The sequence below is a fragment of the Cryptomeria japonica genome, chromosome 7 (genome assembly GCF_030272615.1).
Source record: "Cryptomeria japonica chromosome 7, Sugi_1.0, whole genome shotgun sequence".
NCBI classification, from domain to species: domain Eukaryota; kingdom Viridiplantae; phylum Streptophyta; class Pinopsida; order Cupressales; family Cupressaceae; genus Cryptomeria; species Cryptomeria japonica.
The window spans coordinates 676,177,349-676,193,011 of record NC_081411.1 but is presented as its reverse complement, the minus strand read 5'-3'; the positions used below and the strand labels follow the sequence as shown (position 1 = coordinate 676,193,011).

The 15,663-nt window shown below is 38.6% G+C and overlaps 1 protein-coding gene across 3 annotated transcripts in view; it reads right to left on the bottom strand.

The window, feature by feature from the left end:
- Positions 1-12,777: 12,777 nt before the first annotated feature.
- LOC131040385 (uncharacterized) overlaps positions 12,778-15,663 on the bottom strand; it is an 82,620-nt gene continuing 79,734 nt past the window's right edge. For 2 of the 3 annotated variants that reach the window (XR_009358484.1, XM_059209094.1), the window contains exon 6: positions 12,778-12,980. Coding sequence is in view for 1 of the 3 variants with exons in the window: in XM_059209094.1 (XP_059065077.1) it covers positions 12,801-12,980 (180 nt within the window). In the remaining 2 variants the exon portion in view is untranslated. The remainder of the gene's footprint in view (positions 12,981-15,663) is intronic. The other variant, XR_009358485.1, reaches the window with a different exon arrangement.

Sequence of the window (15,663 nt, the reverse complement as noted above, 5' to 3'; positions counted from 1 at the left end):
TTGAGATTGTGAAAGATCAATCGAATTGTTGCAGCTTGGTTGGCTTCATTCAGAAGTCAAATTGAATTGAATTGGGGCAGATTTGGCTTCTTACAAAGCAGATTTGTTGTAGGTTCCTATTTACTGTTTTGTTGTTAATTCTTCTATGGTTTGGAGGCTTCTTTTACTAAACACATAGCTTGCTCATTTATTGGTGCCATCTTCCACTGTTTGGGTGTCTTAGTACTAAATAAGAACAGATCTGAATTGCTTCAGAATGAAAATTTGAACTTTGTAAGTTGCTGATTGAATTCTTTTAATTCAATAAATTGGCTAAGGACCTATGGGTATGCTTCTAAATTCTCCAGTTTATTGTTTCAGTTGATTAAATTCATGTCTTATTTCAATATGTGTTGCAAATGAAAGAAACCCCCTTCTGCAACTTTTGTCTATTTCTGAAAGACCATCTTAATAATCAAAATTACAAAAAAAATCTACAAATTACAGCAGGTTGAAGAGTTGAAAGGGTTCATCATAGTGGTATCAGAGCTTTGATCCTGCCTTCCTGGAGGGTTAGAATTTTTTATGCATCAACAACAGACTGGGCCTCACAGGTATTACACACGTAGGAGACATGATTTACAGGGTGATCCAGATCAAACTAAAGAAATACCCTTGGAAATTATGAGGGACAGGAATGATGGTAAGACACGCAGAGAGGCTGTGAACAATGAGGACCAAGATGCCAGAGTTATTATGAGGGGTTTAGTAACAGGGCAGCGACAGGTGGCAAATGTGCTGCAGCAGTTGACTACAGCCATACAACAAATCACTGCGCCAAGGGGTCATTATCAGAACTAGGAGGAAAATGGTAGTGTTGTTGTTCGCGCAAGGGCAAGAGTGACTCCCACACACACCTATGATAGGCCTATACACCCAACCTTTGTTAGAAATGAACCTGAAGAAGAGGATGTGGCTGAGGAGGAAGATGAGGTGGCCTTTACAGTTAACGTGACCACACTTCATCATGAATAGGATGCATTACCACCAAAAAGCAAGTTATGATTTTTAAATCCCTAATTGCCAAAAATCGTACCTTTTGGGTATTTAGGCAGCCAAGATGGAAATTAAACCTCATTCATTGATATTGAGCGTTTGACATTTCTTCTGAGCACTTGGCTATGGCGGCTATGGTTTGGACCTGTTTTGGAGAGTGTGCATTCTTCAAAATTCAGTAGCTTTGAGATTGTGAAAGATGAATCGAATTGTTGCAGCTTGGTTGGCTTCATTCAGAAATCAAATTGAATTGAATTGTGGCAGATTTGGCTTCTTACAAAGCAGATTTGTTGTAGGTTTCCTATTTACTGTTTTGTTGTTAATTCTTCTATGGTTTGGAGGCTTCTTTTACCAAATACATAGCTTGCTCATTTATTGGCGCCATCTTCCACTGTTTGGGTGTCTTAGTACTAAATAAGAGCAGATCTGAATTGTTTCAGAATGAAAATCAGAACTTTGTAAGTTGCTGATTGAATTCTTTTAATTCAATAAATTGGCTAAGGACCTATGGGTATGCTTCTAAATTCTCCAGTTTATTGTTTCAGTTGATTAAATTCATGTCTTATTTCAATATGTGTTGCAAATGAAAGAAACCCCCTTCTGCAACTTTTGTCTATTTCTGAAAGACCATCTTAATAATCAAAATTACAAAAAAAATCTACAAATTACAGCAGGTTGAAGAGTTGAAAGGGTTCATCATAGTGGTATCAGAGCTTTGATCTTGCCTTCCTGGAGGGTTAGAATTTTTTATGCATCAACAACAGACTGGGCCTCACAGGTATTACACACGTAGGAGACCTGATTTACAGGGTGATCTAGATCAAACTGAAGAAATACCCTTGGAAATTATGAGGGACAGGAATGATGGGAAGACACGCAGAGAGGCTATGAACAATGAGGACCAAGATGCCGGAGTTATTATGAGGGGTTTAGTAAGAGGGCAGCGACAGGTGGCAAATGTGTTGCAGCAGTTGACTACAGCCATACAACAGATCATTGTGCCAAGGGGGCATTATCAGAACTGGGAGGAAAATGTTAGTGTTGTTGGTCGCGCAAGGGCAAGAGTGACTCCCACACACACCTATGATAGGCCTATACGCCCAACCTTTGTTAGAAATGAACCTGAAGAAGAGGATGTGGCAGAGGAGGAAGATGAGGTGGCCTTTACAGTTAACATGACCACACTTCATGATGAATGGGATGCATTACCACCAAGAGTTAAAGAACATCTTAACTTTGACAGGTTTATGAGTCAAAAGAGGGAACACAGCAAGAAGTGGAATTGGAATGATAGGAAACCTTGGAACAAAACTAATGATCTCAAATATGCAATCAACAAGCTCATACTTTCTACTTTTGATGGCAGCGGTAGAGTTATAGCCAAAGCTTGGATTAGCAAGTTGGATACCTTCCTGAACCTACGTCCTATGTCAGAAGAAGATGCTATTAAGTTTGCAGCTTTGCATTTAGATGGGGTAGCCCATGATTTGTGGCACCATGGGATGGTGACTTGGCATCATGACCTTATTACTACATACCAAGAATTCACTGACAGATTGTTTGAGCCTTTTGATAAAAGAGATCTAGAGTTGTATTTCAGGGATTTAGCTCAACTGAAACAAATGGGCAGCTTGGAATCTTATATTAGTGAATTTCAGAAAGCTTTCAATTATGGTAACTAACATCTCAGAGAGAAGGTTGGTCATTCTTTTTGTTGAAGGTCTTTATGAGCCTATGAAAGGTTGGATTAAGGCTTTTCATCCCCGTACTTTGCAAGAAGCCATGAGGAAGGCACGTAGCATGGAACTTACTGCTCCTCGTAGTAAGTTTACACCAAACAACTCAAAACCATCCTCATCATATTATGACAGCAAGTCTGATCAAAAGAAATCAGAAAATGTGGACCAAGGGAAGAAATTTATGGTGCCTTTGGATAGGGAAACACTTAATGGTTTGCATAGAAGGAAGTTGTGTTTTCATTGTAAGGGCCCTTGTGATCAAAACCATGATTGTCCCCTCAAGCCTAAGGGTCAAAATAGAAATATGGAGTGGTTTTATGAGGGAGAAAACATGACTGATAACACAGACCAGCAAACTGATCAAAATGATTCCGAGACTGAAAATTCAGAAAAGGAAATTGAAAATGAAGGAGAATTCAATCTAAGGGAAGCTCATATGTCTAGCATGCAAGGAGAAGGTTCTTTTAAGTTGCGTGGACTCTTGGCTGGTCAAAGAGTCAGTTCTCTACTTGATATAGGTGCAACTCGTAATTTCATAGATGCATGGTTGGTGGAGAAGTGTGGGATTCAAACTCTTCAAACTCAAGGGTTTGAAGGTATAAGGGTGAAAGTTGCTGATGATAATGTGCTGACTTGTGATAGAATGATTTCAGACTTACCCATGAAACTCAATAATTATGAATTCAAAGCTGACTTTTATGTGGTTAACATGGGAAACATGGATGTGGTCCTTGGCATGACGTGGCTTCATGCCATAGGTGAATTTACACTCAACCTCAGGGATATGGAGATGAAATTCGGGTTGATGGGACTAATCATGTTCTTAAAGCTATCAAGGCCAGCAACTTGAAATTAATCACTCTTAGAAGAATGGAGAGACTTATCAAGCATGACATGGTGGATTGGGCAGCAGAGTGTAAACTAATGCCTTCTTATGAGGAGCAGCATAAAACACCTTACCATTCAAATATTTTGGAGCTTAGAGTTAAGCATACAAAAGTGTTTAGTGACATACCTCTTGGTAGGCCTCCTAATAGAGGCATAGAACACATTATTGAGCTTGAAGAGGGCACTAGGCCCATTATGATTACACCTTACTGTTGTGCATTCCACACGCTCCCTGTTGCCAACAGGGTCCCCCTCTTTTTCATTTTTAGCCTTCACCCTGTTGAGTTCTGTGCAGGGTCTCTCGTGTCTTTTTTTGAGTGTGCCCGTAATCAATCCAAAGGACAATGTTGTCATAAGCATAAGCCTTGGAATCCGCAAGGTGAGTTTAACGCTCAAGCGTTAAAATTTCAAAAAAATCGTTTAAAGTGAAGTAATCACCTAAGTTTGAAACTTTGCAAATGTCCTTTTTCGACTTGCAAAATCGCCTAAGTGAAAAAAGAGTTAAAAGCCTGCAAAAGAGGTTGAAATCCCGAATTTTGCCAAGTGGGGGGTAAATGTGAAAGAGAGTTGAATTTTACAAAAGACTTCCAAACTCCCAATATTGCCGAAATTCAACTAAGGCGTAGAATGGTGAAGTTTTAAAAGTCTCGTAATTTGCATCCAATTGTGCAGGATAGATGCCTAGATCTGCGGTAGAATCCTCAAAGACACCTGGTGCTGCTGGAACATCTCGGGCTTCTAAATCAAACATCCCTCACAAAGGTGAGAAGATGAAATACCAGTACCAAAGAGGAGGACTGAGGGAGTCAAAGGTCCAGAGCATATGGGAAAACATAGGCGATAATGACCTAGGCCACATAGACATTCAGGACTTTCGAGACCGGGTATATTCCCCTAACACCTATGGCAAGCCTAGGCGGATGATGGAAAGTGGTATCGCCCAGGCAGCAAGATTTCCTCCATCAGTGCAGAATTATGAGCTAGTAGTTGAGGCTGCCCGACATTATCAGCCAGGGACCAGATTAGTAGTTTTGGAGAATATGGTCCTAGCTGACTTCACACCTAAGGCCATTGACGACGTATTTGACATCCCCTTCCCGGATAACCCCATTGCGACAACCATAGATGAAGCACAAGTGGCATATGACATGAACCCTGCTAAATGCAAGACATTGATAAACGAGGAATGGTATAAGGAGAGAAGGCCTCTGAGTATTAGAATTGGGAAAAAGACCCCCAGAAATGACTTTCACAATGAGCATGGAGATATGGTCACCTTGCTCAGCCGGGTTATGGGACTCCCCGAATCTAACTTTTTTGAAGAGTGGATGTTCTATTTTACAGATCCAAGTTCGACAGGGCCCAGATCATCAGTGACAATATCCATACCCAGTTGATCGAACTTGAAGAGAAAAAGCACTTCACCATGACCTCTTACCTAGTTTATATGTTCGCCCGACACCAACCACTGCCAAGGTTGATCAAGAAGGGTGAAATCCGGAACGGGCCCAATCAGGTAAAGGTGCATGATTGCTATCCGCAACTACATTATCATGACATAGCTCAGAGGGAAAAGAACAACCCTGCTTATGCAATTGGTCAGTATGAACGTGTCAATGACCCCTTCACAATGCGCCTAGTCAGGCTGATGCAGGGGGGGTTACACATAAGGCTCTCAGAGCAGGCTACCATTTCGGTACAAAGGTACGACACCTGGTTTATTCAGTTCCCTAGGTTCTCCTATATCTAGATAGCCGACTTTGAGGGAGCTCCGTTCCGACTTCCACGCTATCCAATAGACAAAGTAATTCTTTTGGAAGTTGCAAGGCAAGCACGTCTGACGAATAGTTTACTCAGAGACAAGAAGCAGTCCGGATTCACCTTCCCTATGATTTTGGGTAACCTCGATGTCCATTTAAAGAATCCAACACATGTTGACAAGTCACTTGCTGAATTAGCCTTTTATGGCCTACAGGAACATTTCTCGAGGAAATGTTTTGATCATGACAATTTGGCAAAGAGAGCCTACGGCAGGCGCTACAGAGCAAAGAAATCAATTGAAGACTATTGGAAGAATTGTTCCAATGACTATGAGGTCCGACAACGTGAATATTCAAGGTTAAGTGTGCAACAAATGCAACTTTATGAATACTGTCGGGTTCCGGATCAGGTAACAGGATTCTGGAAATTGCTTACAAGTTCGGGAGTTTGAGGCAATAAGACATCTCTTGTCGGGCATCGATTGGTCACAGGATCCAATCACTGACTTTGAGGCAGTTATGGCAGCCCCAAGAAGGTACACCGATCAGTGGTTACAGATTGAGCGGCTAATTTGTGGAGTCCAATTCACCTATCATATGATGGGTAGTCTTGATTCTCAGTCCTCGGAAGATGAGGGAACTGTTATCACTTGAACCTGCACCCCTGTTTGCTAAGCTATCAACTCAGCAGGCTTGTGACACATGGGAACCCTCCTAGGCCTGCGGGTTGCCTAAAAATTGGAGTGAACCTCCAGAGTAAGCTGGTTCTTTTCAAATTCTGCACCTAAACTAACAGCTTCTTCAAGGAAAAGAGTAAGGAGGAGAACATGTAAAACTGAAATCTAAATCTAAGGTGATTTGCACCAGATGATATTTTGAAATCCAACTAAGCAAAAGATACACAATATAACAGTGATAATAAACCTCTTTTACACTAACCAACAACCCATGATCTTTGCATCAATACTTCATAAGAAGGCTGGATAATCACAGTCCTAAGAGGAAAAAACCCCTTTCACAACCTAAAACTGGTAATTACTAAAAAAACACAGCTTATGACCTGCAAGAACATATATGTTTCTGTATAAGGCATCAACAGAAAGTGCAATTTTAAGGGGGGCAAAAAGCCAACCACAAAGAACTGACTAACACTAAAGACACAATAACAGAAAAGATGAGAAGTAGAGAGGGAAGCCAAGCTATTATCCCTGCCAAACAGGTATCACCAAGCTTTATAATTCCTGAAAATGTGTTACAAAAACATTCCTTCCTGCAGAGAGAACTCAGAAATTATAGTCTGCTAAAAAGATGAATGAAGAAGAACCCTAACGAAAATGAAGGCTTCTAGTATATATGCTTTTTTCCAAGGCAATCAAAAAGACTCCACCTCCTCCCCTTAGGTCGAGCAGACTCAAAAAACCCACCTTTTTGGCCCCAAACATGTCTGAAAGGAAAAGTACTTGAGCAAAAAAGTCAAGCCACCCATTTTGCAACCATAAAACCCCTTAAATGCATCATAAATGACTCTGAAATATCCTTGACAGGCCTGCAAGCCTTCATAAATACAAAAAATATCTCTCTTTGACCTCCTAATAAATGAAAACAAATATCTGATAAAGTGATTTTCAAAAAAATTATTACCTAATTGAACATTTGTTTGATTTTTTATTTTTTATTTTTTTTATATATTAAAGTAAAGATTTTAATAACATAAAAACAATAAAAATTATTTTATTAAAGTGATAAATAAAATAAATCACTTTAATGAAATAATTTTATTAACTTTATTTATTAAATAATAAATGTAATTTAGAAAATATATTTAATAAAGTGTTTTATTTTACACTTCAGTAAATAATTTCCTTTATTATATTTATTACATTTTTACTTTAAATATAAAAAAAAGGAAAAAAAACAAGTGTTTAATTTAGTAATGATATTTTTTTTTAAATACTTTAAAAAAGGCATTCATTTACCTTTATTAGGAGGTCATACTTCTTAAGTGATTTAAAATCACTTAATAAGTAATTTGGAAATAAAAATATTAAGTGATGTTAAATCACTTAGGAAGTAATGCAAATACACATTAAATCGCGCCCCCCCCTTTAGGTATTTCACGGGGAGAAAGAGAGGGGAAATGAAAAAAGAACAAAGGCGAACATAGGCAACGATGATATATTTTAGGGAAAAAAAAACCCTAAAACTCTCATTTCACTCTTCATTTTGCATTCGACTTTCTGGAAACTTCGCTTAGAAGTTCTGCTGGGCGCCGCTAGGGTTTGAACTGGGCATGAAAGGAGGAAAATATTAGTCATTTTCTGTTGTTGGGTGCTGGAATGAGTGCTGGGGTTCAAGTTCTGCTGGAAACGATTAATTGCAAAAACGAAGTGCCATTTGATGACTTTCTATGCGTATTGGGTGCCAAATCTGCGAATTTCTCGCGTTCCTTCGGCATTTGAGACTCCCTCCTGTTGCTGCGATGCAAACTTTTGGAAGCTGGGCGCTTTTTTGTCTGATTTCTTGCACATTTTCAGGTCTCCATGGGTTTTTAGAAGGAATTGCAGGTATCTTCACCATTAATGGCTGCCACTGCTTACCCCCTTTTGCTTTTTTCTTTTCTGGTTCTGATTTTCTGAGCATAGCCCTCCGAAAATAATGGTTTTATAAGATTTTTCTATTGAAAAATGTGAAAACCATATTGCTGTGTATATCTCTGAATGACTGTTTTTAGGAGATTTTCACTCTGTTTCCATTTTTCAATTTGATCTTTCTCAATTCTGAAGATGACTTTCTGAGCATAATTCCTTTCGAAAATAATGGTTTTATCAGATTTTTCTTATAAAAAATGTGAAAACCATATTGCTGTGTGCATCTTTGAATGACTTTTTGGACTGAAAATGGTGGAAAAAACATTATAAACCCTCCTTTTGTCATCTGCCATTATGCTGTGCGTTAAAATATGTATTTTATGAAAACTATAGCTGCATATATCTACAAAATACTCTTGAATCTGAATATTATTTGCAAGGACGTAGCTGTCTTGGAATTGTTGAAATATCTGATCAATAATGCCTCTTCCAGTTTATCATAAAAATTTTCAGGCTCGATGCATAAAATGTCCTCTTAATGATCATTTGTAAATATTCGCACATCTTGTTCATGCTCCTTGCATGCATCTTCTCTTATACCCCTTGGAAAAAGCATATTAATGTTGTTTGAAGATCCGTGCACTTGCTGTCATGGAAGATATGTAGTTGCAAATAATCAGATAGAGATGCACCTCGAATAATTCATTCATTTCATGTGACATCTACTTAGCTGTTAGCTTGATATTTTGATGGCTGCTGCTACCTTTGTTTTGAATATAACAGCAACCTGATCATTTACTGCTCTTCCGCATCGAAGTCTTTAACATAAGGTTAAAAAAGAACACTTCCTTGCTTTGCAACAGTCATTGCTCCCCAAGCATCCCACTGTCTTTGACTCTGTCATCATCTCTACAAAACTGTCTTGACTATCCCCTGTACTCCTTATAAAGTGACTGCACCGTATTTGCAAGGGTTTGTATGTATCAACAACAGCAACATTTGCTTGATAAGATTTCACTATCCTTGCATACATCTTCTAAGACATGTGACCTGTGTGCATCTCTGAATGACTGTTGTCCATCTGACTTTGATTCTTGTCTATATCATTTTCTGAAATATGACTGCATGCCTTTGTGAATTGATCACTATGATTGTATCTTTGATTATATGCATCCCTTCCATAATTGTGTTTAATGGTATCTTGCATTGTGTTAGAAAATCTTTTCGTTATGATTCTGAAAATGCATTGTATTCCTTACTATTCGCTGCCCACTGAGTCTAAAAAACTGAATGTTGCATTTTCTATACTTAGTGCACAGCTTTATGTATGCACTGCATATCTCATTAGCATGCATAAATACCTTGTCCACGTCCTTTAAAAAGGACAGTCTTATCATGCTTATTGGCTGATCATGTGATCGCATACTTGCGTTTTGTTACACTTTTTTCATCACCAGCTCTAATATAACTTAATTGTATGAGGCCTTGCTATTGTTTCACATGAGCTGGGCTCAACCCTTGTGGGAGCCTCATTCATCCCCACTCATTTTTGTGAATTTCATGACCAGCAAGCTGTCCCTTTTCCTAATCCTGCACATGAAGCAAACATGTTAGCAAAAATATGCATATGCATGGTGATTTTCCTTTGATCTGATATTTGCCTTTCGAGATGATCCGTGATGCTAGTTATATGCATCTAATGCATGTAGGGATTTTATATATATATGCGTGCATTAGTACACATGTTAGGAATGTAGTCAGCCATTGCTTAGAACAAAATGTTCTAACGCATTGCATATTTTAACTCTTTTGCAGATACGAGAAGGAAAGCAGATACGGACCAGGGTGAAGTAGCAAGACAAAGGCAACGTCGAGTCTACTTCAACTGTTCCAGTCATTCAGGCAATGACTGGTTCCATTCTCAACATGCCTTCTTCATTTTTTGTACTTGTGTATACATATCTGTATATTTCTTTTCTGCACTTGATGCATGTAGCTAGTCTCACGGCTCTTTGTGTGGGATGCACATTTGAATATTAATAAAATACTTCTCCTTTTGATGAGATGTCTCTTTCTTTTGTTGTTACAAACTAGAAGTATTTAAAAATACCATCTTTAGCTCATTCCTTAGTGCAGTTGGAAACACAAAAATAGAGTAGTACACACTTGTTTCATTTTGTAAAACTAGCATATCTTAACCTATTTTTCAGCTAGAAGCGAAAAATAGGTAACAGGAACCTCAAGTGTGCCAAAGGAAGAGGTTGAGAGGCCCGAAAAAAGGAAAAAAGCTAAAGCTAGCAGAGGGACTCAGACGTCTAAAAGTACAAGAAGGGAGAAGATCCCTATTAGAAGACCAGAAGTCACTTCATCATCAAAGGACCCTAGTTCCAATGACGATGTGGTTGAACTTGATTATATACCTCCTCCGCCTTCCCAGAGCAACGTTGATGTATTTGAAGCTGATAATCCTCCGGCACAAGACAAGCTAAATACAGAGGTGAGGATCATTGACTCTGGTGAACCTAAAAAATGAAGTTGAGGAAGGAGAAATTTCGTCCAATCAAGAGGATTATGTACATGAACTCACCCAAGGGAGTCGGCACGAGTTGCAACTGCATAGTATCGGCAAAGATGACACCACCGTTGAAGGATAACAAAGGGCGGATGAGACCCACGAGCCTGATAGAACTGAGGAACAACCATCACATGGGGATACAAGACAGTTGTTCAGTGAGGTAGGGGAGAACTCAACTGTAAGCAAAAGGACTGGACACTTCCTCCACTCCTCCTATAACAGATCAATTACAGATATGCAATGAACCAGCTGAAAGCATTAAAGAGCAGAGTGGGATATTGCTGATCGCATCGACGCACAGAATCAGAGAGATCAAGAGGAGGCTAAATCTAGCTCCCACACCGCACCAACAGGTTTGACATTGAAAACAACTCATGCTAGAACGAATTGGATCCTTCTCTCCAGAGAGATTCGAAAGAGTCCTAAGGTCAAGCCCAGAGCAAGAAAGATTTGCTGGATTTCAGTTCTACAGACGCAGGAGTTATCGCCCGACTGCAAATCCCAGTGAGTTCAGCTCTGCAAATCAGCAATTTGTTGTTCCAGCAAATTCAGTTTTTACAGTTCTAGCAGTTACAACTTCGGTTCCTATTTTGACTCAAGCAAATCAACCACAGATGGCGCACAAATGGTGCCACTTGGTTGGTAGACAATCCATCACCCATCCTTTTCCCAACTTATCATGATATGCCTAAGAGCCTAGACAGGTTTTGTTCCATTTTTCCTGCAAATGATCCAAATAGAACAGCGAAAGAGCATATCAAGATATTTGAGGATGCGTTACGCAATAGACAAATTGAGTATGCAGATGTTGCATGTAGACTTTTCCCTTATTCCTTAGGGGAAGACGCATTTTACTGGTTTATCCATTTGCCAGTATCCTCTATTGACTCTTGGGAGAAGCTGAAAGCAGCTTTCACAGGAAAGTATGGCATCCCTATAACCCCGACAGAGCTAAACAGGCAATTTGTAGAAGTTAAGAGACAAGGACATGAGCCTATCAGTTCCTTCAATAACAGGCTCCAGAAAGCCTTTACCCGATTGCAAGATCTGTATGTGGTAAGTGATGCTTCGGCAAGGGAAATCTACTATTTAGCTCTGGACTACCTAATAGCTATGTTTGTCCGACAGCCACACCCCGCACCGACCACATTAACTGAAGCCTATGCCAAAGCTATGGAAATCAGTAAAGGACTAGGCCAAAACATTGCCGAACCATTGGTGCAATTAGGACCTCCCGCTATGCCTAATCAAGTTCAAGAAATCAGCCAAGCTTTGGCTCACCAAACGCCTGTTATGAATCCAATTCCGCAGCTGGCATATCAACCTCAGCAATCTACCAATCAGTTGGTACTTCATCCAGGACCACCTATATCCCAGATCCCTCCTAAACAGCCCATATATCTGCAAAATACCACAGTGTCATCTAGAACCCAAGAGGAAAAGGACGAGATGCGAGAACTGACTAAACAAATGAAGAATCTTTCCTCTGAGGTCACTTATCTGCGAAATCAAAATAATCAATTGCAGAATAGTCAGAGGAATCAGTAGTATGCGAGCCAAGGTCAACACCAAGGTCAGTACCAAAACCAGGGATATCAAAGACCCACGAGGACATGGAACACCCGTCCCAATAACGGAGGGGTACCCACTCCACTTGATAATCCGCCAACATCAGAAAACAGGCCAATAAATAGAGTATTTTTGGCAGAAGCAACACTTTCTAATTGGTGCAGGTTGCATAATACTAACCAGCACTCAGAGTTACAATGCGACGAATTTCAAGTTGCAGCCAATATATTCCAGCGGGAAGTTGAGAACACAATGCCCCAGCCAGTGCTTCCTCCCTCCGGATTTGAAATAGTGTTGTCACCAAGGTACGATACAGCACTTGTCTTAGAGACTTACATTCCCCCATTCTTCTTCCCTAATCAGGATGAAAATGAGGCGGCCAACCCAAATCAGCCTACTGATGTGAATGCATTTCAGCAATACCAATGCGGAAATCGAGGATATTACAACTGTTACCTATTTTTCGCTTCTAGCTGAAAAATAGGTTATGATATGCTAGTTTTTACAAAATGAAACAAGTGTGTACTACTTCTCTATTTTGGTGTTCCAACTGCTCTAAGGAATGAGCTAAAGATGGTGTTTTTAAATACTTCTAGTCTCTAACAGCAAAAGAGAGAGACATCTCATCAAAAGGAGAAGTATTTTATTAATATTCAAACATGCGTCCCACACAAAGAGCCGTGAGACTAGCTACATGCATCAGGTGCAGAAAAGAAATACACAGATATGTATACATAAATACAAAAACTGGAACCGCTGGAGTAGACTCAATGTTGCCTTTATCTTGCTGCTTCACCCGGGTCCGTATCTGCTTTCCTTCTGGTATCTGCAAAAGAGTTAAAATATACAATGCATTAGAACATTTGTTCTAAGCAATGGCTGACTACATTCCTAACATGTGTACTAATGCATGCATATATATATAATCCCTACATGAATCAGATGCATATAACTAGCGTCACAGAGGGATCTCAAAAGGCAAATATTAGATCAAAGGAAAATCACCATACATATGCGTATTTTTGCTAACATGTTTGCTTCATGTGCAAGAAAAAAAAAGGACAGCTTGCTGGTCATAAAATTCACAGATGAGTGGGGATAAATGAGGCTCCCACAAGGGTTGAGCCCAGCTCATATGAAACAATAGCAAGGTTTCATACAATTAAGTTATGTCAGAGCTGGTGATAGAGAAAGAGTAACAAAACGCAAGTATGCGATCACATAATCAGCAAATAAGCACGAATGAAGGTTGTCTTTTCTAAAGGACGTGGACAAGGTATTTGCGCATGCTAATGAGATATGCAATGCATACTTAAAGCTGTACACTAAGTATAGAAAATGCAACATTCAGTTTTTCAGACTCAGTGGGCAGCGAATAGTAAGGATACAATGCATTTTTAGAATCATAACGAAGACATTTTCTAACGCATGCAAGATACCATTAAACACAATTATAGAAGGGATGCATATAATCAAAGATACAATCACAATGATCAATTTTCAGAGGCATGCAATCAGTTTTCAGTAATGATACAGTGAGTCCCTATGACTAGATGCAGTGGTAAGATATAGTCATAAAATTTTTATTTTTGAGATAAATCATGAAAGGAACAGTCACAGCAGATTCAGAGATGGCAAAATCAGTCATGTCAAAAAAGAACATCATAGCAGCAATGAATTTTCAGCGTTCTGGGTTAATACTAGTGGTTGAACAATGATGGAAATACATCAAGCATAAGGTGTTATGACATAAGCAACCATCAACGTTGAAGATATGATAATCAAGGATTTTCGACCATTACAATATAAGCCTTTCAGATATGAGTTGAATGTGTAAAGAATTGCTAAATGCCATTATTTTTTTATTTTTTTTTGAAATCCAAATGAGATAAAAATGAAGAGAAGCATCATTTGCTTTTACTAGAGCTACTGGAGTTTTCAGAAAATGAATATTTTTAACAGTTTCAGGCATAGACCAAACTTCGAAAAGCAAAAGGAGGGTTTATAATGCTTTTTCCATCATTTTCAGTCCTTAGAGAAAATCAGAACCAAAACAGAACAGATCGAATTAAATGGAGACAGAGGGAAAATCGCCTGAAGCAGTCATTAATGGCCAGCACACAGCAATATTGTTTTCACATTTTTTTTTCAGTATTTTTTTTAGAAAAATCTGATTAAACCATTATTTTCAAAGGAGGCTATGCTCAGAAAATTATTTTCAGAATTGAGAAAATGAAGACAGAGGGTTTCCAGTATTTTCTCAGAATAGGTGGAATATGCAGAGATCAAGCCATGGTCAAACATAGTGCCCAGCAAGAAGATCACGTTACAGCAGAGGGTAAAAAACGAAAATGCCCAACAAATGCAGAAATCCAGGAAAAGCAATCTCACGCATTGCTTTGTCAAACAATGGTCTTTTCATATAAACAACTATAAAGGCATAATTTTCGCATAATGAGAATTCATAGGTGATAAGGCTTACCATGGCAATCTGAAAGTCAGCATTATTTTTTGGAAAACGCCCATTCGAATCTTTGAAAGCTGTGAAATACGCCTGGTTTCCCCCCCTTAAAAAGTTTTTAAGAAATCAGACATTGGCAGCGCCCAGCAGAGAAATGCCAAGGAGGAATCAAGCCCAACACACAAGAAATATCATAAATATGCCTTCAAATCTGTCGGATAGTCACAGTTCTTTTCAACCTCCAAACCCCTCATGGCGGCACCCCAACATTTCTCAGAAAATTGCACCCAGCTTCAGAGATAGGTGTCGAATGCCAAGGAGGTGCGAAGAAATTTGCAGTTTTAAACTATCAGCATCAACAAAATGTGCCCAGAATCAACAAATGCAAAGAAAGGAGATCAGTCTGCAAAAAACTCATAGGCCCAGCACTCAGAATTACGCCCAGCAACAGCAAATGACCAATTTTCCTCCTTTCATGCCCAGTCCAAACCCTAGCGGCGCCCAGCAGAGCTTCCAAGCAAAGTTTCCAAAAAATTGAATGCAAAAGGAGGAGTGAAATGAGAGTTTTAGGGTTATATTTCCCCTAAAAATATAATCGAATTGCCTTAAGGCATGTTTGCCTTTGCATTTTTATTTTTCTCCTTTCTATGCCACGTGAAATGCAAGAGACCATGTAATAAGCTATTAGCATGCTTATTAAGTGATTTATAATATCACTTAATACTTTATTTCATCTAATATCTTATTAAGTGATATTATAAATCACTTAAGAAGTATGTATTTTTAAATAAATGTAAATGAATGCATCTTTATTAAAATAGTCTAAAATACCATTACCCAAATTAAACATTTGTTTTTTCATTTTTTATAGTTAAAGTAAAAATGTAATAAATATAATAAAGAAAATTATTTATTAAAGTGAAAAAAAAAATAAAACACTTTATTAAATATTTTTTCTAAATTACATTTATTATTTAATAAATAAAGTTAATAAAATTATCTTATTAAAGTGATTTATTTTATTTATCACTTTAATAGAATAATTTTA